This window comes from Pelobates fuscus, chromosome 11 (assembly GCF_036172605.1).
Source record: "Pelobates fuscus isolate aPelFus1 chromosome 11, aPelFus1.pri, whole genome shotgun sequence".
Classification (NCBI taxonomy): Eukaryota; Metazoa; Chordata; class Amphibia; order Anura; family Pelobatidae; genus Pelobates; species Pelobates fuscus.
Window position 1 is genome coordinate 10,938,815 of NC_086327.1, and position 25,162 is coordinate 10,963,976.

Below are 25,162 nucleotides of genomic sequence, written 5' to 3' on the forward strand. Positions count from 1 at the left end.
CCTGGAATATATTTTTTATAATATTTTCCCCTGTGATCAAAATAATGATGTTATATCTTTAACTATAGAAAGATCCTTCCGAGTTTGATACCATCTTTCCTTTTTTGATTGTTCTTTTTGAGTAATCATGACATGCATAAGTCTTGTTTGCTAAATAATGATTTTAAATATCTGGTATTACCATGCCGCCATGTTGAATATTTGCAACTTCCCATTTATTTGTGGTCTTTTCCCTAACCCTAATAAATATAAGAAAGCAGTATGTACAATTTTTAGTCTAAATATGTAGGTCCATTTAGGTAGTATGAAGGCCCTATGGATATTTATTCTCCCGCACAAAGAAAAACCTATATTTGCATACTCGCAAAAACAGAAAATTCAAGGATATAATCTTTCAATGTAGGGTAATAACTGCTTGATCCAAGGATTAATCTGACTGCCATTCTGGGGGCAAGAGGGAATTTTTTTCAAGTTTGTTGCAAAATTGGAAGCGCTTCAAGCTGGGCTTTTTGCCTTTTTTTGGATCAACAGCAAAAACATATGTGAGGAAGGCTGAATTTGATCTTTTCAGCTATGTAAGTATGTAATGTAACTATGTAACTTTTTAACTTCTTTTTGATTTGTTTCAGCAGTTGGAGAAAGTTTATTTCCTTTAGGATCTCTGGAGTTGGTGTGATTTTAGTACCCAAGTATCTGGTAGTATCCTTAGCCCAAATCAAGCCATTCCTTTCTATGCAATTTTCAACTTTTACTTTCAATGTATTTTTTGTTAGGAAAACAGATTTATTTGCATTAGTTTTATATCCTTAATATTTTGAATATTCTCCCAATTATCTGATCAATTCTTCCAAAAAGGAACTCTGGATCCTCTAGTGTCATCAAAATGTTATCTGCGTATAGATTTATCTTGCTGACACTATTTGGAGTTCGATATCGCTTGATTTGTTGATTTCCTCTAATTGGAGATACACTATATGGACAATAATATTGGGTCACCCGACTGTTACACCAACAAGGACTATCATTAATGTATTTGGTTCCCCTTTGCAGTTCTAACTATTCTGGAAAGGCTTTCCACGTGATTTTGAAGTGTTTCTGTGGGATTTGTTTGCATTTCTGAGGTCAGGCAGTGATGTTGGACGAGAAGGACTGGCTCGCAATCTCTGTTCCAGTTCATCCCAAACGTGTTCGATGGGGTTGAGTTCAGGGATCTGTGTGGGCCAGTACTGTGAGTGTTTTATTGTTGTACTTTTAGTCATGCATATCTAGGCAGTTAGGAATGTGTGGCGAACACCCCGCTTCTTTAATCAAATGTTTCTGATAGGGAAGCACTGAATTGTATGTTTCCCTAAGACCAGCATTTGATGAGAAAAAACGGGTCGCAAGAGTATTCTGAGAACGGACAGCATTTGATGACGTTCAACGTTGAATGGCACAAAACTGATTCAAACTGAGTTTTTACTGTGGAAGCATCCTCTAGTGCCTGTCCCGAAGACAGCCTCTATTTAGCCGTCCAATGTAATCATTGCCAAATCTGTAAACCGGCAATGCTTTACAACGCACGACTGAAACTACAGGGACACTGCATCCATACCATGTAATCATTGCCAAATCTATAAACCGGCAATGCTTTACAACGCACAACTGAAACTACAGGGACACTACATCCATACCATGTAATCATTGCCGTATCTATAAACCGGCAATGCTTTACAACGCACAACTGAAACTACAGGGACACTACATCCATACCATGTAATCATTGCCGTATCTATAAACCGGCAATGCTTTACAACGCAGTACTGAAACTACAGGGACACTGCATCCATACCATGTAATCATTGCCGTATCTATAAACCGGTAATGCTTTACAACGCAGTACTGAAACTACAGGGACACTGCATCCATACCATGTAATCATTGCCGTATCTATAAACCGACAATGCTTTACAAAGCAGGACTAAAACTACAGGGACACTGCATCCATACCATGTAATCATTGCCGTATCTATAAACCGACAATGCTTTACAAAGCAGGACTAAAACTACAGGGACACTGCATCCATACCATGTAATCATTGCCGTATCTATAACCCGACAATGCTTTACATACAACGCAGGACTATCTAATATACCCGATGGACTGTTTAATTTATAAAGTGCAAATGTATAAACCTGATCATCCTTTAAAAAAAAAACACGTCTTTAGTGTTAGTTTGCAGCCTGGGTCTACCCAGGTTTATTCACCCTTCCTCCTATTAGACCTGTGCATTAGATTTCAAACAAATCATTGATCGGGTGATCAAAGATTTATATGAATTCCACAACTTCTAATCATGAAACAAACAGAATGGGCAATGGAAGAGCCGTTTTGTTTGTTTTGTGATTCAATGTTCTGATTATGGCGCCAATAATATTAATAATAATAATAATGATTGATTAGATAGTAGCCACTAAAGGATGATTTTATTCACAGATTTTTACTTCTCTTCCTTTTCCCCCCTCAAATGGGTATATCTTCTCATGTGATCTGTAAACCAATTGGCAAAAAAATGAGCTATGTTTATATTTTACAGGACACTTATAGGCGCATTGTAGTTCGTTTAACTAAAAAAAAAAAAGAAATTTCAAAATGATCATTTGAGCTAAATTCATGTGAACTGACACAGCACATTGACAAATCTGAATTGCCCAAAACATCATTTGTTTTTTTTTGGGACAAAATTAGTTTGGACAACTGGATAAGACACTATGCCTTAATTTAAAGCTATGCTTACAAGTCCTCTGGGTATGAGAGCTGGGAATATCTTACAGCATGCTGTGATGTCACGGTCAGCCATAATGAATCAATGAGTACAGCGATTCTTTAAGGAGGAATTGTAGGCGCACCTACGTTCCTTAATGTTCCTCTTTGTGGAACACTGGATTGGCCCGTTATCCTGGAGGCACACCTCTATGATGACGTAAGCCGGGGACATTGCGGAAGCCTCAGCACAGGATAAAAGGTGAGTAATTTGTTTATTTTTTTATTTATTACGTTGTTGTTTTTTTTTACAGATGGGGGGAACCTAAATAACGAGAAATCAGGGCTGAAACGTTTGTATACAGATATTTATTCCTTATGCTACAGTGTTCCTTTAACTGAGAGAGATCACCCTCATTGACATTTGAAGGGTTTACACCTGACCTTTGCCATTTAAAGGGTTCATTCCCTTTGTGACTCCAAAGTATGTCGTGTTAGAGTAAACCATGTAAAAAACGCCTTTTAGTGATATAGTATTAAATATCTGAAAACAAAGAATGTATTGTTACATACTGGAACATGATGCAGTTTAATCGTACAAATGTTGGTTCTCACAGCTCCCTGTGTGGGAGAGAGTGATATAATAATATTCTTACATTAAAATATCCTGGGAAATTGAAAGCACAATGTATGAGCTCAGAGAACCAGCCAAGCTACCAGCGGTAAAACAGACGTGAAGGAAAATGATAAGAGTGCAGAGTGTGAATGGTAAGCCCTCTGTGACTGTGAGCAGTGGGCCTTGTTCTCGCCAATGCAAGCGGCGTACGCCATTACATAAGGGATGTAGCTCTGCTCACAGACACCATGAAAAAGATGAGCCATCGGGCCCTTAGCTAAGATTGCCACGTCTTCTCCACCGTGAGTCTCCACTTTTAAGGGCACAGCTGCCTGGGCTTGGTAATTTGGATTCGCTATCGAGAGAGAAAGTCCAAAATGAGTCAATAAACCAGACAAAAAGAATATTTTTGAAAAAAAAAAATGGAAATAAAGCATAGTGATTTTTTTTAATAATAATAATAATGAAGATATAATTATACCCACTGCCCATTAACCAGATGTATAGCATTTCCTCCGCGCCTGCCAGGGCTTGCAGTAGGTATACACATTTACAGTTGGATAATAGTACAAAAAATATATACATCTCTCTCTTACTTGTGTCTATGTCTGAGATATTTACTCGCTCCCCTCTTTCAAGCTTAAATCCAGGTCCATTTCCATAAAAGATGGAGGTGTATGGTTTAAAGTCAGCGTCGCTGAGTTCCGGAGTCTTGCCTGGTGATATAAAGCGAGAGATGGGAATATAACATTTCCCTACCGCAAAATATATATTCACGGCCCAATTATCCCTACACACCACGATCAAATGCAAGGGATAAAATATTGCGTCTCATGTGTCAAAGGATCGCATGAATGAAAATATACAATTCATTATTCATTATATGAAGATAAAATCTGCAGCGTTTGCATTGCAGGTGTAACTGTACCGTGTAATTCCTGATATGTCCACGCCTGTCTTACTGTAATGTGACTTGCTGAACAGCGAGCTCTCAAAATGTCAATTTTTTGGGAAGTTAGTTAGGCATTTATTCAGTTTGTTTGTGGATGTTTCATTAAATTATTTCTAGGTGGTCCTTGTAAAAGTAAAACCATCCTTTGCTATTTGCAGGGTGTTGTGGTCATGGGGTGGGGTACATACCTAAAATGGGGTTTCCTCTGGGTGGGTACCCTCCAAAGGTGAAAACGTGGGAATGGTCAGCAGTCACCACAGTCAGGGTATCCTCTTCTGAGGTCAGATCTTCTGCCACATGTATGGCCCTGTCCAGCTCCACAGCTTCGTGTAATGCAAAGCTGGCCATCCCTGCATGGTGGCCATGGTCTATTCGCCCACCTAGGCCACAGACACAAAAATAAACTGGGCACTTCCTAACTGAGGCAGATAGGAGTATGATTGCTGTGTTCTAAGTGTAATATATAACTGACATTTGTACAGGGTAATTGGTACAATTGCCTCTTGTATGGGTATTTGCCTCTTGGACAGGGTAATTAACAGGGCCTCAAAAACAGCCCATTGGGAAGGGTATAACTGCCCTCTGATGGGTAAGAAGGAGTAGGATACCCTATAAGGCACTGGTATCCTTGTAGCAATCGTTTACCTTCCACTAATAAGAAATATCCAAGGTGATTTTTCTGGAGGATGTGAATTGCTGAGTCAACCATTTCGGACAGGGAAGGGTCTGTGGTATTCCTTCTTTTTAATTCATAGGCCATATCGTTCGGTTCAAAGAGACCTGAGAATGGAAAACATAATTTAATTTCCTTCAACTGCTTTCCGTTTACAAAATAGAATTCCTGTCTGACAAGATTGGGGCCCCAAAGCCCTAGGCTCCGTTTTGTGTTGTGTGTGAGGGAGGCAGAATGTTGTGAAAGTGTGTGTAGTGACTGAGTGTTGTGTGTGTGTATTTCTGTGTAGGAGGCCAAGAGCTGTATGTGGTGGGGATGGATGTGACTGTGTGTATGTTTGTATGTGTGTGTGCTGGCTGAATTTTGAGTGTGGAGGAGTCTACGTTTTGTGTGTGTTTTGTGTTACCAAATGTTGTGTGTGTGTGTGTGGTGTCTGAGTGTGTATGCATGTTGCCCTCCACGTGCTTTTCTTTCCCTGGTGATCAGATGAAGGGGAGCATTGTGAACCGCACTGATGTTTTTTATTTGCAGAACATTTTTCTGTCATGGTTTCCTTAGACGGATCAAGCGCCTTTTTACCGTCCTTTCTTTAAGTTAAACTGTTTTATAACCAAGAATGAGTTAAATATAAAAACAAATATTCTTGTCAGGACGGAAGTTTCCATGTAAGAACCCCTAGGGGGCAGTATAATCCCATCAGAAGATGGCCCTGTGACTGAGGTTCATTCCATGTTTTCTCTATTCATTTTAAGTTTAAACTTTTGATTATTTTATGATATAAACTTAGCAAGGGTACCAAAGTGAGAATTGTCAGGAATATAAACCCATACAGAAAACACGTCCCAGCCAGCTCTGCTTCTAGTTTGGCTATTTTGTCCGTTTGAATTCCTGACAATTCTGACTATAGCGATTAGCCTGATTGTCTGTTTAATGGCCAGGAATCAGTTTGGTGATGCATATCTGTGTTCAGCATTAAAATACAGGTGGTTACTACGACACAGAACAAGGATTGTTAGCAAGTACCCTACTGAAACTACACTTGGTTTTATCTGCTATGGCATCTCATACTGCCTATTAACTGCGTGCCTAAATTATAGCATAGTCTACAGTCACTTTTTGATAGTCTGTCAGGATAGGCATAGCTAGCTACTAACTACAACATGCTTTTGTTTCACGACAAGTTAACGCTATTTAAAAATAAAAAAATGAGGCATCATTACTCAGGAAATGTAATTGTCCAAAGCTATCGATATACTAACCCTTTATTGTAAACTGGTATTGCATTTCCCTCTCTTTGTTTTTGTATCCCATTCAATATGCTTCAATAAAATAAAGATTGACAAAAAAAAATAAAAAATACAGGTGGTTAGTGGACAAACCATTATTTGCCCCCAAAAATTGCAGAAACAAAATATCAAATGATGTACTTGTATTAATGGGTATGAGAATGGGTTCAGAAATAAAAGTCCTCTAAAACCAAATCTGAAATTTAGCAGCATGGTCCGTAATGTGCGTTCAGTTTGTATATGGTATGGTAATGTCAGGATCGCAGGACGAGGTGTCAAAACAACAAACGGCAAGGGAAGCCTCGGCGCATGCCGACCCTGGCTGACGGCCCGTTCGTTAGACGAACGCCATCTAGGGGGAGCATTCATGGATTGCTTCTCACCTCGTTTGGTGACTAAGAGATTGGGGTTCCGGTTCCGTTATGTGACCCCTGGGAGGGGACATTGTTGCTATATGTGATCCACCCCTTGCATGGGGAAAGTATAAAGCCGAGTGTGGCCAATAAAGTTGTTGATGTACCCCCAGGACTGTGTGTCGTCTGGTTACTGGATGGGAAATGGGTTTTTCTGTGTTATAGCTGATTCCCTTCCAGGGACAAGACGTGGCTGAGCAAGGACAACTGGTCTGGCTGTCGGCAGGCCCGCTACATTGTGCGCAGGTCATTGCGCACATGTGCTGAAAGCTAAATCTGCAAAAATGAATCTGCTATTTTCATTAATTAATTCAGGCTTGTCTGGCTGAGAATTTTTAGACTTACGGTACAAAAGTGGACTGTGTCTATTAAGAATTTTTCTAAAATACAGACAGGGTTATTTACTAAATTTCAGATTTTAGTGGATTGTGCTGCAGGTTGCACACTGTAGGCACCCAGACCATTTTAGCTCACTGAAGTGGTCTAGGTGCAGTGTCCCTTTTGCACTTAGTGAAACTGCAATGTTTACATTGCTGCACTAAGTCTGCCTCCAGTGGCTGTAGAGGGCTTCCTGGATTGAAACGGACCTTTAGTCTGGTATCTGACGCTGGACGTTCTCACGCTCTGCATGAGGACCTCCAGTGTCAGATTTTTTCCCATAGGAACGCATTGCTTTCCTATGGGGAGGTCTAATGCGCTTACGGCATTTGCAGTGCATGCACATTGATGCCCGCTCAGAGGGTGCTGAGCGTCCGCCCAGTGCGGAGGGACATTAGTGCTGGGATCAGGTAAGTAAATAAAGGGTTTTTAACTCTCTATTTACCTGGGTGTGGGGGCGTGAGGGAGGGCGGAGGCAGGGGTGCTATAGTGCCAGGAATACAGCTTTTTAAAAGCTCCACCTTTTTATATGTATGTATAACTATGGATTTTTAAGTGGTGTAGGGGATACCACTTTTTAGGTGTTTGAGCACTTTCTCTTAGCCACTTCCATATTGTGCACATACCAAGTTGTATTATTTGTATTCCCGGCACTATAGTATCCCTTTAAAGTTGAAATAGTCAAGCCGTTACTATAAATGACGTTGTAAATTTCCCAGAATCAGCTTTAATTTTGTAATCTGGATTTGAATTTTGGTGAATACCCTGGTAGAGTGCATTCTTAATAACTCTACTCCACAGCACACTATACTTTTGGCCAATCTGTTTTACAGTCTCCATAGTAGTGCTGAAAAGTGGAGATAGTTGCACATGTGATACAAGCACGCTGTTCATCAGTAGTAGTTACATGTTCTCCAGTGTCCAATAAAAATCTCACAAGTTCCCAAAAAAGCTGTAGGCTTTCTCCTTGTTATACATGAAATACCCGATATTCAATCACCCAGTACGTAGTCCACATGTTCTTTGTCCAAGCTTAACAGCTGGCTACGATTCCAAACGTATCGAGAGACCTAAGACAGTAACATACAATGAAAAGTGAGTCTGGGTGTCATTAGTGCCCTGGCCATAAATCACTGGAGAAGAGGTATAACTCTGTGATTATGAGTAAAAGTTATTATTTTCTTCCGAGAGCTGTTTATGGTTTTATAAATTGGTCACATTTCATACCTTGCTAGGGTCCTTCCTCTCCTGCCAGACTTTTACCAGATCTTTCCCATCATTTCTTGTACCATTAGCCTTGGGATCTTCAGGATACTCTACGTCAGGGGTTCCTAACGGGTACATGTACTTCCGACCCCCACCGAGGATCACCTGTTATTATTTACAAACAGAAAAAATGAGCTGCAAGTTGTGACTAACCATCTGTGTCTAAAGTAATGATGTGAGAGAAGGGAAATTAGATATCTTGAAAAAAAAATGTTTTCATCTCTTTGACGGGAACAGGAATTATATGTTAGCATGCATGTGTAAGCTTGTGTATTGTGTCTGGAGGAGGGCTTGGATTTGGAGTCAGACTATCAGATCCCATCAAGGTAAAATATAGCATTTAGGTAAAGGTGAGAAACCTAGTGAGACAGTAAAACATCTAGTTCCCTGTAAAGAGCATTTAACCCGATGGGCAGCAGAACTTGACGTCATGCTGTCTCAGGAACTTCTGGCTAATCTTTTGCATGTGTCCATTGTGGTCAGGAAGAGTCTCAGTTATCCTCATCATCCTTCTAGAACAGTAGTAGGCAACTTTTGGCACACCAGGTGTTGTGAACTACATCTCCTTTGATACCTTGCCAGCATTATGGAAGATGTAGTCCTCAACAACTGGAGTGCATGGTTGCCTACCCCTGCTCAAGATCGTAGATTCACATCAGCATTGGTTTGCTTTTCATAGTTTAAAGTCAGAGGACCCGTGTGGATTCACTTTCTTGTTTTGACTCTTTTGACTTTTTCGTAGGATTGTCCAACCTTTATGTTCATATTATGGTTCTCTCTCCAGAGCAGTATAAAGTGGGTCTGCTATAGAGGAGTTTAGTGCTAAAAGTGAACTTTCTACAAAAGCCCATATAATTCATGCTTTTGCCCATACGTTATATCCTTGGTGTCCAGCCCTAGTGTATGTGTGACCCTCATATAGGACAGTGGTTGCTAATGGAAAACTTACCTCAATATCAGGTATGTTTTCAATGAGTTGCCATGCAATATCTTTGCAGCCTTGGGTAATAGCCTCTGGGGGCATATCGCTATCGGAAAACCAGTTTCGGTCTGCGCTGTGTGCATAGGCAGCACCTGGCGTTGCGTGGGTTATTCGGGTTGTAGTTACTACACCAACCGACTTGCCTGCAAAAAACACCAGTTTTGTTTCGTCCCCCAAAAAAAGAAATGCTTAAAAAATACTAACAGTGCTTCTTCTCCTCAATCTTCTCCTCAACATGCAGAACCTCTTTCAATCAGTATATGTCAGGATCCCGCGGGCGGCTGCCAGGGGAGGCTGCAGTCCGCTCGCGGCACTCACCCTCCAGTCGTCCGCGGTCCCCTTCTTGGAGTGCGCTCGGCGGGCGGCATCCACCCAGCCATGGATGCCGCCCGCGTCTTCCTCTGAGTCCCCCAGCGGCAGCATGTATGACGCTGCACGCTGGGAGACCGCCCATTTTAAGAAACGCTGGGGTCAGCCACCTGACCCGGCGTTAAAGGCACAGTGCCTCAATCACAGTGGGAGGTCTAGATATCTCCCACGTGTGATTGTTAATTCTGATTGGAAATTATCCAATCAGAATTAACTTATGGATTTAAATACTTACCTTTCCTGTTCCTCTCTGCCCTGTTGTGGTCTTTGCTTGCTAGTATTGCTACTGAACTTGTGTTTCTGGTTACGTACTCTCTGGCTTGTTTATCTGACTTTGTGACTTTCTCCTACCCTTTGGCCTCGGCTTGTTTCTCGTTATTCTGTCTTCTGGTTCCCATTACTCGGCTTGTCTCCTGACTATTCTTTGTGTGCTTAGCCCAGCCACTCTAAGGTCCGGTACTGCACCTTTTCTGTGTGTGTGTTAGCGTGTTTGGTTCCAGGAATCGTGACAGTATATCCTGCATGAAGCCATGCATCTTCACCCAATCTACCTCTAACAATCAATACCTCGTCCATCCAATCTATCCTTACAAGCAGCACCTCATTTGCCCAATGTACCTCTAACAATCAATACCTTGTCCACCCAATCTACCTCTAACAATCAATACCTCGTCCACCCAATCTACCTCTAACAATCAATACCTCGTCCACCCAATCTACCTCTAACAATCAATACCCCATCCACCCAATCTACCTCTAACAATCAATACCTCATCCACCCAATCTACCTCTAACAATCAATACCTCTTCCACCCAATCTACCTCTAACAATCAATACCTCGTCCACCCAATCTACCTCTAACAATCAATACCCCATCCACCCAATCTACCTCTAACAATCAATACCTCATCCACCCAATCTACCTCCAACAAGTGGTGCATCCTCATCCAGTCTACTTCGAACAAGCAGAGCCTCTTCACTCAATCTACCACTAAACAACAATACCTCATCCACCCAATCTACCCGTAACGGTCAATGCCTCATCCACCCAATCTACCCGTAACGGTCAATACCTTGTCCATCCAATCTACCCCTAGCAAGCAGTACCTTACGACCCAATCCACCCCTAACAAGCAGTACCTCTTCATCCAATCTACCCCCAACAAGCCCTTACTGACCCAATCCACCCCCAACAAGCAGTGGCTCGTCCACCTAATCCACCCTTAACAAGCAGCACCTCTTCATCCAATCTGCCACTAACAAGCAGTACCTCTTCATCCTATCTACCACTGTTAAGCAGTACCTCATCAACCCAATCTGCCACTAAAAAGCAGTACCTCTTCATCCAATCTGTCACTAACAAGCAGTACCTCGTCATCCAATCTGCCACTAACAATCAGTGCCTCTTCATCCAATCTGCCGCTAACAAGCAGTACCTCATCATCCAATCTGTAACTAACAAGCAGTACCTATTCATCCAATCTGCCACTAACAAGCAGTACCTCTTCATCCAATCTGCCACTTACAAGCAGTACCTCTTCATCCAATCTGCCACTAACAAGCAGCACCTCTTTATCCAATCTGTAACTAACAAGCAGTACCTCATCATCCAATCTGTAACTAACAAGCAGTACCTCTTCATCCAATCTGTAACTAACAAGCAGTACCTCTTCATCCAATCTGTAACTAACAAGCAGCACCTCTTCATCCAATCTGCCACTAACAAGCAGTACCTCATTATCCAATCTGTAACTAACAAGCAGCACCTCTTCATCCAATCTGCCACTAACAAGCAGCACCTCTTCATCCAATCTGTAACTAACAAGCAGCACCTCTTCATCCAATCTGCCACTAACAAGCAGCACCTCTTCATCCAATCTGCCACTAACAAGCAGCACCTCTTCATCAAATCTGCCACTAACAAGCAGCACCTCTTCATCCAATCTGCCACTAACAAGCAGTACCTATTCATCCAATCTGCCACTAACAAGCAGCAACTCTTCATCCAATCTGTCACTAACAAGCAGCACCTCTTCATCCAATCTGTCGCTAACAAGCAGCACCTCTTCATCCAATCTGCCACTAACAAGCAGCACCTCTTCATCCAATCTGCCACTAACAAGCAGCACCTCTTCATCCAATCTGCCACTAACAAGCAGTACCTCTTCATCCAATCTGTAACTAACAAGCAGTACCTCTTCATCCAATCTGCCACTAACAAGCAGCAACTCTTCATCCAATCTGTCACTAACAAGCAGCACCTCTTTATCTAATCTGTCGCTAACAAGCAGTACCTCATTATCCAATCTGCCACTAACAAGCAGCACCTCTTCATCCAATCTGTCACTAACAAGCAGCACCTCTTCATCCAATCTGTCGCTAACAAGCAGTACCTCATTATCCAATCTGCCACTAACAAGCAGTACCTCATCATCCAATCTGTCGCTAACAAGCAGTACCTCTTCATCCAATCTGTAACTAACAAGCAGCACCTCATCATCCAATCTGTAACTAACAAGCAGTACCTCTTCATCCAATCTGTAACTAACAAGCAGTACCTCTTCATCCAATCTGTAACTAACAAGCAGCACCTCTTCATCCAATCTGTAACTAACAAGCAGTACCTCTTCATCCAATCTGTCACTAACAAGCAGCACCTCATCATCCAATCTGTAACTAACAAGCAGTACCTCTTCATCCAATCTGTCACTAACAAGCAGTACCTCATCATCCAATCTGTAACTAACAAGCAGTACCTCTTCATCCAATCTGTAACTAACAAGCAGTACCTCTTCATCCAATCTGTAACTAACAAGCAGCACCTCTTCATCCAATCTGCCACTAACAAGCAGTACCTCTTCATCCAATCTGCCACTAACAAGCAGTACCTCTTCATCCAATCTGTAACTAACAAGCAGCACCTCTTCATCCAATCTGCCACTAACAAGCAGTACCTCTTCATCCAATCTGCCACTAACAAGCAGTACCTCTTCATCCAATCTGCCACTAACAAGCAGCACCTCTTCATCCAATCTGCCACTAACAAGCAGCACCTCTTCATCCAATCTGTAACTAACAAGCAGTACCTCTTCATCCAATCTGTCGCTAACAAGCAGCACCTCTTCATCCAATCTGCCACTAACAAGCAGCACCTCTTCATCCAATGTGCCACTAACAAGCAGTACCTCTTCATCCAATCTGTCACTAACAAACAGTACCTCTTCATCCAATCTGTAACTAACAAGCAGCACCTCTTCATCCAATCTGTCACTAACAAGCAGCACCTCTTCATCCAATCTGTCGCTAACAAGCAGTACCTCATTATCCAATCTGCCACTAACAAGCAGTACCTCATCATCCAATCTGTCGCTAACAAGCAGTACCTCATCATCCAATCTGTAACTAACAAGCAGCACCTCTTCATCCAATCTGTAACTAACAAGCAGTACCTCATCATCCAATCTGTAACTAACAAGCAGCACCTCTTCATCCAATCTGCCACTAACAAGCAGTACCTCTTCATCCAATCTGCCACTAACAAGCAGCACCTCTTCATCCAATGTGCCACTAACAAGCAGTACCTCTTCATCCAATCTGCCACTAACAAACAGTACCTCTTCATCCAATCTGTAACTAACAAGCAGCACCTCTTCATCCAATCTGTCACTAACAAGCAGCACCTCTTCATCCAATCTGTCGCTAACAAGCAGTACCTCATTATCCAATCTGCCACTAACAAGCAGTACCTCATCATCCAATCTGTCGCTAACAAGCAGTACCTCTTCATCCAATCTGTAACTAACAAGCAGCACCTCTTCATCCAATCTGTAACTAACAAGCAGTACCTCATCATCCAATCTGTAACTAACAAGCAGCACCTCTTCATCCAATCTGTAACTAACAAGCAGCACCTAATCATCCAATCTGTAACTAACAAGCAGCACCTCTTCATCCAATCTGTAACTAACAAGCAGTACCTCATCATCCAATCTGTAACTAACAAGCAGCACCTCTTCATCCAATCTGTAACTAACAAGCAGTACCTCTTCATCCAATCTGTAACTAACAAGCAGCACCTCTTCATCCAATCTGTAACTAACAAGCAGTACCTCTTCATCCAATCTGTCACTAACAAGCAGTACCTCATCATCCAATCTGTCACTAACAAGCAGTACCTCATCATCCAATCTGTAACTAACAAGCAGTACCTCATCATCCAATCTGTCACTAACAAGCAGCACCTCTTCATCCAATCTGTAACTAACAAGCAGTACCTCATCATCCAATCTGTAACTAACAAGCAGCACCTCTTCATCCAATCTGTAACTAACAAGCAGTACCTCATCATCCAATCTGTAACTAACAAGCATCACCTCTTCATCCAATCTGTAACTAACAAGCAGTACCTCATCATCCAATCTGTAACTAACAAGCAGCACCTCTTCATCCAATCTGTAACTAACAAGCAGTACCTCTTCATCCAATCTGTAACTAACAAGCAGCACCTCTTCATCCAATCTGTAACTAACAAGCAGTACCTCATCATCCAATCTGTAACTAACAAGCAGTACCTCATCATCCAATCTGTAACTAACAAGCAGCACCTCTTCATCCAATCTGCCACTAACAAGCAGCACCTCTTCATCCAATGTGCCACTAACAAGCAGTACCTCTTCATCCAATCTGCCACTAACAAACAGTACCTCTTCATCCAATCTGTAACTAACAAGCAGCACCTCTTCATCCAATCTGTCACTAACAAGCAGCACCTCTTCATCCAATCTGTCGCTAACAAGCAGTACCTCATTATCCAATCTGCCACTAACAAGCAGTACCTCATCATCCAATCTGTCGCTAACAAGCAGTACCTCTTCATCCAATCTGTAACTAACAAGCAGCACCTCTTCATCCAATCTGTAACTAACAAGCAGTACCTCATCATCCAATCTGTAACTAACAAGCAGCACCTCTTCATCCAATCTGTAACTAACAAGCAGCACCTCATCATCCAATCTGTAACTAACAAGCAGCACCTCTTCATCCAATCTGTAACTAACAAGCAGTACCTCATCATCCAATCTGTAACTAACAAGCAGCACCTCTTCATCCAATCTGTAACTAACAAGCAGTACCTCTTCATCCAATCTGTAACTAACAAGCAGCACCTCTTCATCCAATCTGTAACTAACAAGCAGTACCTCTTCATCCAATCTGTCACTAACAAGCAGCACCTCCTCATCCAATCTGTCACTAACAAGCAGTACCTCATCATCCAATCTGTAACTAACAAGCAGTACCTCATCATCCAATCTGTCACTAACAAGCAGCACCTCTTCATCCAATCTGTAACTAACAAGCAGTACCTCATCATCCAATCTGTAACTAACAAGCAGCACCTCTTCATCCAATCTGTAACTAACAAGCAGTACCTCTTCATCCAATCTGTAACTAACAAGCAGTACCTCTTCATCCAATCTGCCACTAACAAGCAGCACCTCATCATCCAATCTGTAACTAACAAGCAGCACCTCTTCATCCAATCTGTAACTAACAAGCAGCACCTCTTCATCCAATCTGTAACTAACAAGCAGCACCTCTTCATCCAATCTGTAACTAACAAGCAGTACCTCATCATCCAATCTGTAACTAACAAGCAGTACCTCATCATCCAATCTGTAACTAACAAGCAGTACCTCATCATCCAATCTGTCACTAACAAGCAGTACCTCTTCATCCAATCTGTAACTAACAAGCAGTACCTCTTCATCCAATCTGTAACTAACAAGCAGCACCTCTTCATCCAATCTGCCACTAACAAGCAGTACCTCTTCATCCAATCTGCCACTAACAAGCAGCACCTCTTCATCCAATCTGCCACTAACAAGCAGTACCTCTTCATCCAATCTGTAACTAACAAGCAGTACCTCATCGACCCAATCTGCCACTAACAAGCAGTACCTCTTCATCCAATCTGTAACTAACAAGCAGTACCTCTTCATCCAATCTGTAACTAACAAGCAGTACCTCTTCATCCAATCTGTAACTAACAAGCAGTACCTCTTCATCCAATCTGCCACTAACAAGCAGCACCTCCTCATCCAATCTGTAACTAACAAGCAGCACCTCTTCATCCAATCTGTAACTAACAAGCAGCACCTCTTCATCCAATCTGTAACTAACAAGCAGTACCTCTTCATCCAATCTGCCACTAACAAGCAGCACCTCATCGTCCAATCTGTAACTAACAAGCAGCACCTCTTCATCCAATCTGTAACTAACAAGCAGTACCTCTTCATCCAATCTGTAACTAACAAGCAGTAGCTCTTCATCCAATCTGCCACTAACAAGCAGCACCTCATCATCCAATCTGTAAATAACAAGCAGCACCTCTTCATCCAATCTGTAACTAACAAGCAGCACCTCTTCATCCAATCTGTAACTAACAAGCAGTACCTCTTCATCCAATCTGCCACTAACAAGCAGCACCTCATCATCCAATCTGTAACTAACAAGCAGCACCTCTTCATCCAATCTGCCACTAACAAGCAGCACCTCTTCATCCAATCTGTAACTAACAAGCAGCACCTCTTCATCCAATCTGTAACTAACAAGCAGCACCTCTTCATCCAATCTGTAACTAACAAGCAGCACCTCTTCATCCAATCTGTAACTAACAAGCAGCACCTCTTCATCCAATCTGTAACTAACAAGCAGCACCTCTTCATCCAATCTGTCACTAACAAGCAGTGCCCTGTCCACCAAGTCTACAATTTTTTAAGGAGAACGTGTTACTCTCTATCTATTTTTCAGAATAAACTGTTCTTCAGCCTGGTGTGATCTGAGGTATATTACATAATACGCCTACTTTAATGTCAATGGACTGGAAGAGTTTAACCCTCTACTTCTTGTTCTACTTCTTAGGCATGACAAGGGAAGCATTATTAACCAATCTGGCATTGAAAGGGCACATTATTTTTATAAAGAAAATCCCAAAATTAGTGTTGATTCAATTAACCTGGTTTCTAAAACCTGATGTGTACCAACCCTTATATAATATAGAACATATAATAACTCGCAGGGTCATTCATTTATTTGTGAATTGCCAGGAAATCAAGGTGATTTTTTGCCTAAGAATTAAAACCCACTTGAATTACCAAAAACTCACACTTTAAAGAATAACTTTGTTTAAATTGTGTAATTTCTGGCCGACGTGCCGACACAATCCCGGTTTCCAAGAGATGTCAGAAAGTGATTCATCTCTCTGTGGTTTGTTTGTGAACTCAGATACCTAATTACTAGAGCATTAATTAAACAGCAATAATTCCAACAGAACCAGTTTGACCCACCCTGACACACAGACAAAATTATATAATTAGAATAAATAAAGATCACAGAAGCTAGAGACTAATTTATGGAATATCTCCAATGTGTGCATTAGACAAAGAGTGACTGGTCTCCACCCTATCACACCTAATCTCGTATCTCTTAAACCCTCGGGTGAAGGGTTGGGCTGTTTGAGAGTTTTTGTCGTATTTGAGTGTTTTCATCAATAGAAAAAGTAATTACATACATGAGGATGTGTAATACTGAGCTTCACTTCCTGCTACATTCTGGTCTCTGGTCCATGGTGTCTTGTTATGGTACATGTTGGACAATTTACACTTCTAGCTCTATCATTCATTGCGCATGCCTCTTACCGGCGTCCTTTGCCCATCTGAGTATGGACTGCACCTCATTGCCCTTTGATGACATGCAGTTTCCTAAGACGGTGGCTGCATTGACAGCCAGTGTGCCTCTATTGGTTTTCACGCCGCACATGAATGCCGTAGCGGTCCCTGCGCTGTCTGGCACCTGGGAGTCTGTGTTATATGTCTGTCATAGGACAAGCAGAGAAAAGACTGAATAAAGTCTGCTATAGGTAAATCAAATCAATGGCATTCACTTAAAATATTCAGCATGCAAACACCTCCATATTTACATTCACAGACCTACCCCCCCAAAACAAGGTACACGTGGATACAGTGGGCAGGTATAAAGTGCATTACATGCGTAATGTAGTGTAAATCTGATACAATTAATGCATTGTTAGGAGATGGGGGTCAGGACTAAAAGGGGGGCCTGGCTGACTGGCAGCCAATCCTGCAGAGGGAAGAGGTATTCCTGTCTGCCTGTTTTTGGACCATAGCTCCTATGTCTCCTGCATGGTCTGGGGGCTGGTCTGGGGATAGATTAATACTTTCTCCATGAGATGCAATGCCATCTGGATTAAAGGACAACATGAATATTAAGGAAAGACGATACATTTTGCAATGACAGTGACACCCATCGTGCGCCTGGCTGAGTTAATATAAAATCTGTTCTGTCCCAATCTCTGGGCGGCTGTATAATCCCATCGCTGTAGGAGGAAGTAATATAACGCAGAGAAAGAAAGAATACCATGCACAGACTTGTTACTGTGAAACAAAAGCATCACGTACACAGCACATACATCACACAAACAGCACATACAACACAGCTCATACACATGGCATATACACACAGTGCATACACACAGCATATGCACAGCAACATACAAACACAGCACAAACATGCAGCTCATACACAGAACATGCAGAGAAACAGGTGTATAGCATGTACACAGCTACATATGCACAGCAAACACACACAAATATATAGCCATACATACACACAACAGCATGTACTCACAGTATAGCACACACCGACACAGACAGACACACACACACACACACCTTAGCATGCACTCACAGTATAGCACACACAGACACAGACAGACAGACACACACACACACACACACCTTAGCATGCACTCACATTATTGAAGCCCATGGAACAGTGAAACAGGGGAGTGGGCCTTGACAAGGCCAGGAAGTAGGCAGGTGGAAAAGGTTTGGGATGTTCAGGGCGGGGCTAAGTAGGGGAGGAGTCAGGTAGTGTAAATAGGCGGCCATCTTAAGTGAGGAGCCAGTTAATCTGAATTGCACTGACCTGTCACTTGTGGCTGGTCGGCGGAGTTCTTTTTCTTTTTCTCCCTCTGCAGGTAATGGCGTCCCTAGAGGAGATTTTGGACGGAGTTCGGGCGGCGGTTCGTGATCGAGGGCTGGCGTGGCTGCATGAACAGATCGGGGCTGCTGCCACCCACGCGGAGGGACCGGAGAGGAGGTCGGCGCGGAGGACCAGGCCGCCACAGAGGTTGAGCCCGGGAGAGGCCCCAGCGGCCCGGCGGCGGAGGAGCCCTTCAGCGGTCGGCGGTTCGGAGGCCGGACCGAGCACGGCGACGGCGGAGGGAATGCGGCAGGCGCCTTCGGGCGGACCCGCCGGGCAGGCGACTGTGGGCGCAAAACGGAGGCCACGAAGTCAGAAGGCGCCCCGCGTAATGGCGGCCGGCGGGACAGCGGAAAGAGGGACTGCGGCACCTCCAGTGGACCATGCGGCTGCGGATGGGTTCACCCACGCGGCCAGTGGGCAACGGACTGAGCGTCCCGGTGAGTCAACCTCCAGCGGTATCACTGAGGGGCAAGGTGGGAAGACTAGTCGGGTTACTACAGCACCAGCGGTCCGCCAGGCAGTGCGGGGAGACCAGGCCAGCAAGGGATCCGAAGGGGCGGCCGGAGGGAGGGCCAGGACTGAGAGCAGTAGACTAGGAGTAGAGGATAGCGGAGCGGGTCGGGCGGCTCAGAGGGTCTCTGGAGCTAGGAAAGCGACAGGCGGCCTATCCTTAGGGGCTAGGGCAGAGTCAGACGGGGCGGCCGGTGGGGGGCCAGGCGCAGCGGCTGTGGGAGAGCCTGTGGTGTCAGCACGATACCGGGGAACTAGAGATGGCAGTATAGAGCGGGGGGGCCCATCCGGCTGCCCTCAGGTACGGCCTAGTGAAAAGGAAGCGGCCGCAAAGGGCCGGGGCGGCCAGCGGCGCAGTAGCAGCGCCAGGTGCAGCAGTGACAGGAGCTGGTCGGGAGGACGGGACAGCAGGGACAGGAGCCATTCACGGCTAGGCCGCAGTGAGTCCAGGTTCAGCGTCAGAGAGAGGAGAAGGAGGTCCAGGTCAGAGGAGGGGAGGCGGAGCAGAAGGCACAGTGGATCGAGATCTTCAGAGAGGAGCTTCAGGGAGCAGCGACGGGGAGAGCTCAGCAAGGGAGGTCGGAAAGAGCAGTGGAGAGGATCCAGGGCAGTCGGAGAAGAGCGTAGGGAGGAAGGGCGGGTAGGGAGCTATTCGGGCAGACTACCCAGGATGTCTTCTCCTTACAGGTCGCGGAGTAACTCACCAGCGGTTCCGAGGAGGGACCAGGCGGGCAGGAGTCGGCGTCTACTGGGAGCTCCAGTGTCAGAAATGGCGGATGGAGGGACAGCAACCCCGCGGCCTGCGGCGGCCAGGGGCATCAGCGGTGAGTCTACCTCTACACCACACCCGGGGACATTCATACATTGTTTGAAATCATTTATAGATTCGTGGTCAGAGGATAGGGAGCCACTTAGGTTCGATAGGGTTTGGTCAGCAGGTGTAGGCAGTGGGTCGGGGTTGGTGGGGGTATCCTCAGGAGTGACAGGTGGTACTAGGGAGGAAACGCGTCCCACTGATAAGCCTGACGGATCATCGGTGGGGGACGGGGTACTCGACGTGACGGGGGGGGACATTACGGAGGCAGCACGTCAGAATGTACATGTGTCCTTCGCGGGGCCGTTGGGTTGCCATTTGAAAGGGGAGGTGAAAGAGAAGATTGCGAAAGGGGAATTCGTGGAAATATTTTCCCTTCTTCCCCTGGAGGAATTCTTAGATTTAAAAGAGGAGGACAAAAAAGACGCCAAGAAGGAGGAGGAGGAGAAAAGGCGGAGGTATCGCAAGATACCGAAAACCTTCGGCAATTGGCTGCGAGCCTTTTGCATTTTGGCCAGTGTTATTGGGGAGAAGCGGCCGGAGTGCTGCTCCCAGTTGTTTTGTTACTTGGACGGAATCGGGGACGCATACCGCACCTATGGAGGGTTGGCATGGTGGAGGTATGACGAGCAGTTCCGCCAGCGACTGGCGGCCAACCCTTCCATGCGCTGGGACCAAATGGACCTGCCGCTTTGGATGCGGTTAATGATGGCGCAAAAGAGTGCGCCCTTTCCAGGGACTGCCGGCACCGCTCCCGGGGGGGCGGTGGCGGCAGGTCAAAAGAAAGGTGCCTGCTGGGCCTTCAACGAAGGACAGTGTAAGTGGGGATCCGCTTGTAGATTCCGGCACGAATGCTCAGGGTGCGGCGGGAACCACGGGGTCAACAGGTGCTTCAAGAAAGGTAAGTCGGCCACAGGGGGAGGAGCAGCGGGAGCGGCCGCTCCCACAGCTCCCGCTGGGGGTGTCACCAGTGAAGGTAGGCGCGATGTTGCCTTGGCTAAGGCAATACGCTGATCAGGCCGTGGCAGAATTCCTTCGGGCGGGATTTGCCGAGGGTTTCAAAATTCCCTTCAAAGCCACGGGGCCGGGGGCACCTTGTGAGAACCTCAGGTCGGTCAAGGAACACCCGGGGGTTGTGCGGGAGAAGTTGGCCAAGGAGGTGCAAGCTGGGAGGATGGCAGGGCCATTTCCGGCTCCGCCCTTGGCGAATTTGAGGTTGTCACCATTGGGGGTGGTTCCCAAGAAGGAAGAGGGAAAGTTTCGTCTGATTCATCATTTATCGCACCCGAAAGGGTCTTCGGTGAATGATGACATCGACGCCGACCTATGCTCGGTCTCCTACACGTCATTCGACAAAGCCGTCGAGCTGGTTAGGAGAGCGGGGCGTGGGGCGCTGATGGCCAAGGTGGACGTGGAGGCGGCTTTTCGGCTGCTGCCCATACACCCGGACTGTCACCACCTGTTGGGGTGTCACTTTGAGGGTGCAATCTTCGTGGACTTGTGTCTGCCTATGGGTTGTTCCATCTCTTGTGCTTACTTAGAGAGGTTTAGTACCTTCTTGGAATGGGTGGTGCGCACGGAATCGGCCGGGGGTGCTGTAGTGCACTACCTGGATGATTTTCTGTGTGTCGGCCCACGGGACTCGGAGCGGTGTGCTCAGGTACTGAAAGTTTTTCAGCGGGTGGCGCATACCTTTGGGGTGCCGTTGGCGGGGGACAAGACGGTGGGCCCCACCACGTGCCTTAGCTTCTTGGGTCTCGAAATTGATTCGGAGCTCGGGGAATGCAGGCTGCCTAGGGATAAGCTGCGGCATCTGCGACAGCTAGTGGACGTGGTCAAGGGGGCAAGGAAGGTGACCTTGCGGGGGCTCCAGTCCCTCGTGGGGAGCCTTAATTTTGCGTGCAGGGTGATCCCCATGGGGAGGATATTTTGCCGGAGGTTGGCGCAGGCAACGAGTGGGGTGCGGCGGCCGTCGCACTACATTCGGGTGTCGGCCGAGATGAAGGACGATTTGGGGGTTTGGGAACAGTTTTTGGGCAACTTTAACGGGACAGTGTTCTTTCGGGAACCGACGGTGTCGTCGGCAGCAATGAAGTTGTTTACGGACGCTTCCGGCAGTGTTGGTTTTGGGGCCTACTTGGCAGGTAGGTGGTGCGCGGAGGCGTGGCCGGAACCGTGGAAGGTGAGTCCTCTGATTAAGAACTTGGCGTTCTTGGAGTTGTTTCCCATCATTGTAGCGGTGGTACTCTGGGGTACGGAGTTGGCTGACAAAAAGGTGGTATTCTACTCCGATAACATGGCGGTAGTGCAAGCGATCAATAGCTTGACCGCCTCGTCGCCCCCGGTAGTACGCCTGCTTCGACAATTAGTACTTAGTTGTATGTCATTCAACATAGTGTTCAGGGCTAGGCACATCCCGGGGCTCCAGAACGTGGTGGCTGACTCACTGTCTCGTTTTCAGTGGGAACGCTTCCGGGAGGCTGCGCCGGACGCGCTGGCCCAGGGTCAGGAGTGCCCGGGTGTGATGTGGCAACTCGGGACGGCCTGCTTGGAGACTGTGTGAGGAGGTCACTGGCGCCGAGCACGTGGGCGTCCTACGTAAAGGTTTGGAAACTGTGGGACGAGACGGTGGCTCAGGTGAGTAGCGCCCCTACGGAGGGGCAACGCTTGGATGCACTTTTGTGGTTACTCTGTCGACTGTTCGCGGCTCAGGCGTCGCCTGCCATGGTGGATAGGCATCTCTCTGCCTTGGCTTTCCTGTTTAAGTTCAATGGCTGGGTTGATGATACCAAACACTTCCTGGTCCGTCAGGCAGTGAAGGGATTCAAGAGGGGGAAGAAAACGGTAGACTCGCGTAGACCAGTGTCCTTTGAATTGTTGCGGGAGCTGGTGGGCGTTCTCCCGGGTATTTGCAGCTCCTCATTTGAGGTGTCGTTGTTCACGGTGGCATTTGTGTGGGCTTTTTTCGGGGCTTTTCGGATCGGGGAGTTGGTGAGCGCAAACAAGAAGGGCCTTGGGGGTCTTCAGCTCACAGATGTGGAGGTTCGCGAGGACAGGGTGCGAATTCAGTTACGCCGTTCGAAGACGGACATTTTTGGCAAAGGTTGCGCAGTTGTGTTGTTCGGGTTGCCTGGGTCAGGGGTGTGCCCAGTTGAAAAGGGGTCGGAGTACCGGGCATTGCGCCCGGGGGGTGATGGTTGCTTCTTGGTGCACCAGGATGGCTCGGCCCTGTCGCGCTTCCAGTTCGCGAGGGTGTTTAGGATGGGGGTAAGTAAGCTGGGCCTAGAGCCAGGGCAATTTGGGACTCACTCCTTTAGAATTGGGGCGGCAACTGAGGCCGCACGGCTGGGACTGGGGGACGAGAGGATTAAACGCATAGGGAGGTGGGAATCCTTGCGTTTTAGATCATACGTTAGACCAGATAGGCTGGTGTGAGCAGGGCGATGGGATGCTGTGATGGAAGTGGAATCCATCTGTTTGGTATTAACGTGTTTTTCCTTGCAGGATGGACAGTGTGGATCTGGGGCCACTCGTATGTCTATTGGGCTCAGAAGAGGGCTGCTGTTCGGAGAAGTGGAGCACAGCTGGGGTTTACTCAAGGAGAAGTGTCGATTTCTTGGTTTGGCTTTAGGGGGTTTAGCTGGCAAAGCCTTAGTAGTTTGTTGTTTAGCAGGTTGGCCGGGGGGTCTGCTCCGGACATAGTTTTATTACACGGGGGTGGGAATGATTTGGGTCTGATTCCGCAAAGGGAGTTGGTTAGACGGATGAAGAGAGACGTGGATCGGCTGTTGGACCTGGTCCCTGGCGTGGTGGTAGTGTGGTCGGAAATGGTCCCCCGTTTCACGTGGCGGCACGCCAGGGATCCAGCTGCAGTGGCTCGATGCAGGGGCAAGGTTAACAGGGCAATGGCGAGTTTTGTGCGGCGAGTGGGGGGTATTGTAGTTCGGCATAGGGAACTGGAGGACATGCTTCCGGGCTATTTTAGGAGAGACGGGGTACACTTGTCAGACGTGGGTTGTGACTTGCTCAATCTAGGCTTTCAGGAAGGGATTAGCTTGGCCCTGTTTCAGGGTGGTGGGGGGCGCACATGTCCTTAAGGGATCAAGTCATGTGCTATGGCGGAACAGGGCGTGTTAAAGCCAGGAGTTAGATGGAATTGGGAATGGACAGGCCAAGGCCTAGGCTGGAGTAGGCCAGATGGATTAGATGTTGGTAGGTTCAAGCTCTTCGGTGGCTACGAACCTAGGGGGTAGGGGTGTCTGGGTACACCCCTACAGTTAACAGATGGTTTTGGGGCCTCTCTGGTAGGCCGTGTGTTTCTGGTTATATGTTAAGTGAATGTTAATTATTGTTCAAAAGATAGGGTCATTGTCAGGGGTATTGTACGGGGGGATAGTAATATAATGTTAGATGGACAATGACCCTAAATTGTTAATTTATTTATTTACATATTTAATAATTAATAAAGCTGTGGACGTTATAATCCAACAGATAAATTTGGTGTCAGTGTTTTATTTAAGGTAAACTAAAATGGCACCTGCCGAATAACGACGGTGCATATGTCATGAAGCCCATGGAACAGTGAAACAGGGGAGTGGGCCTTGACAAGGCCAGGAAGTAGGCAGGTGGAAAAGGTTTGGGATGTTCAGGGCGGGGCTAAGTAGGGGAGGAGTCAGGTAGTGTAAATAGGCGGCCATCTTAAGTGAGGAGCCAGTTAATCTGAATTGCACTGACCTGTCACTTGTCCCACCCTCCCTCCCTATAGTTGAGTTTGATCCCGTTTGGTCACAGCGGCGGGAACAGGGCGTGTTAAAGCCAGGAGTTAGATGGAATTGGGAATGGACAGGCCAAGGCCTAGGCTGGAGTAGGCCAGATGGATTAGATGTTGGTAGGTTCAAGCTCTTCGGTGGCTACGAACCTAGGGGGTAGGGGTGTCTGGGTACACCCCTACAGTTAACAGATGGTTTTGGGGCCTCTCTGGTAGGCCGTGTGTTTCTGGTTATATGTTAAGTGAATGTTAATTATTGTTCAAAAGATAGGGTCATTGTCAGGGGTATTGTACGGGGGGATAGTAATATAATGTTAGATGGACA

General features: G+C 45.9%; 1 protein-coding gene across 1 annotated transcript in view; it reads right to left on the reverse strand.

The window, feature by feature from the left end:
- Positions 1–3,323: 3,323 nt before the first annotated feature.
- Positions 3,324–25,162, reverse strand: part of LOC134578076 (alkaline phosphatase-like) — a 29,275-nt gene continuing 7,436 nt past the window's right edge. The window contains exons 4-11 of the mRNA XM_063437052.1: positions 17,377–17,551; positions 9,277–9,452; positions 8,289–8,432; positions 8,062–8,131; positions 4,957–5,091; positions 4,500–4,691; positions 3,956–4,075; positions 3,324–3,714 (exon numbers count right to left, since the gene is read on the reverse strand). Coding sequence (XP_063293122.1) covers positions 3,440–3,714; positions 3,956–4,075; positions 4,500–4,691; positions 4,957–5,091; positions 8,062–8,131; positions 8,289–8,432; positions 9,277–9,452; positions 17,377–17,551 — 1,287 coding nt within the window. The 3' untranslated portion in view covers positions 3,324–3,439. The remainder of the gene's footprint in view (positions 3,715–3,955; positions 4,076–4,499; positions 4,692–4,956; positions 5,092–8,061; positions 8,132–8,288; positions 8,433–9,276; positions 9,453–17,376; positions 17,552–25,162) is intronic.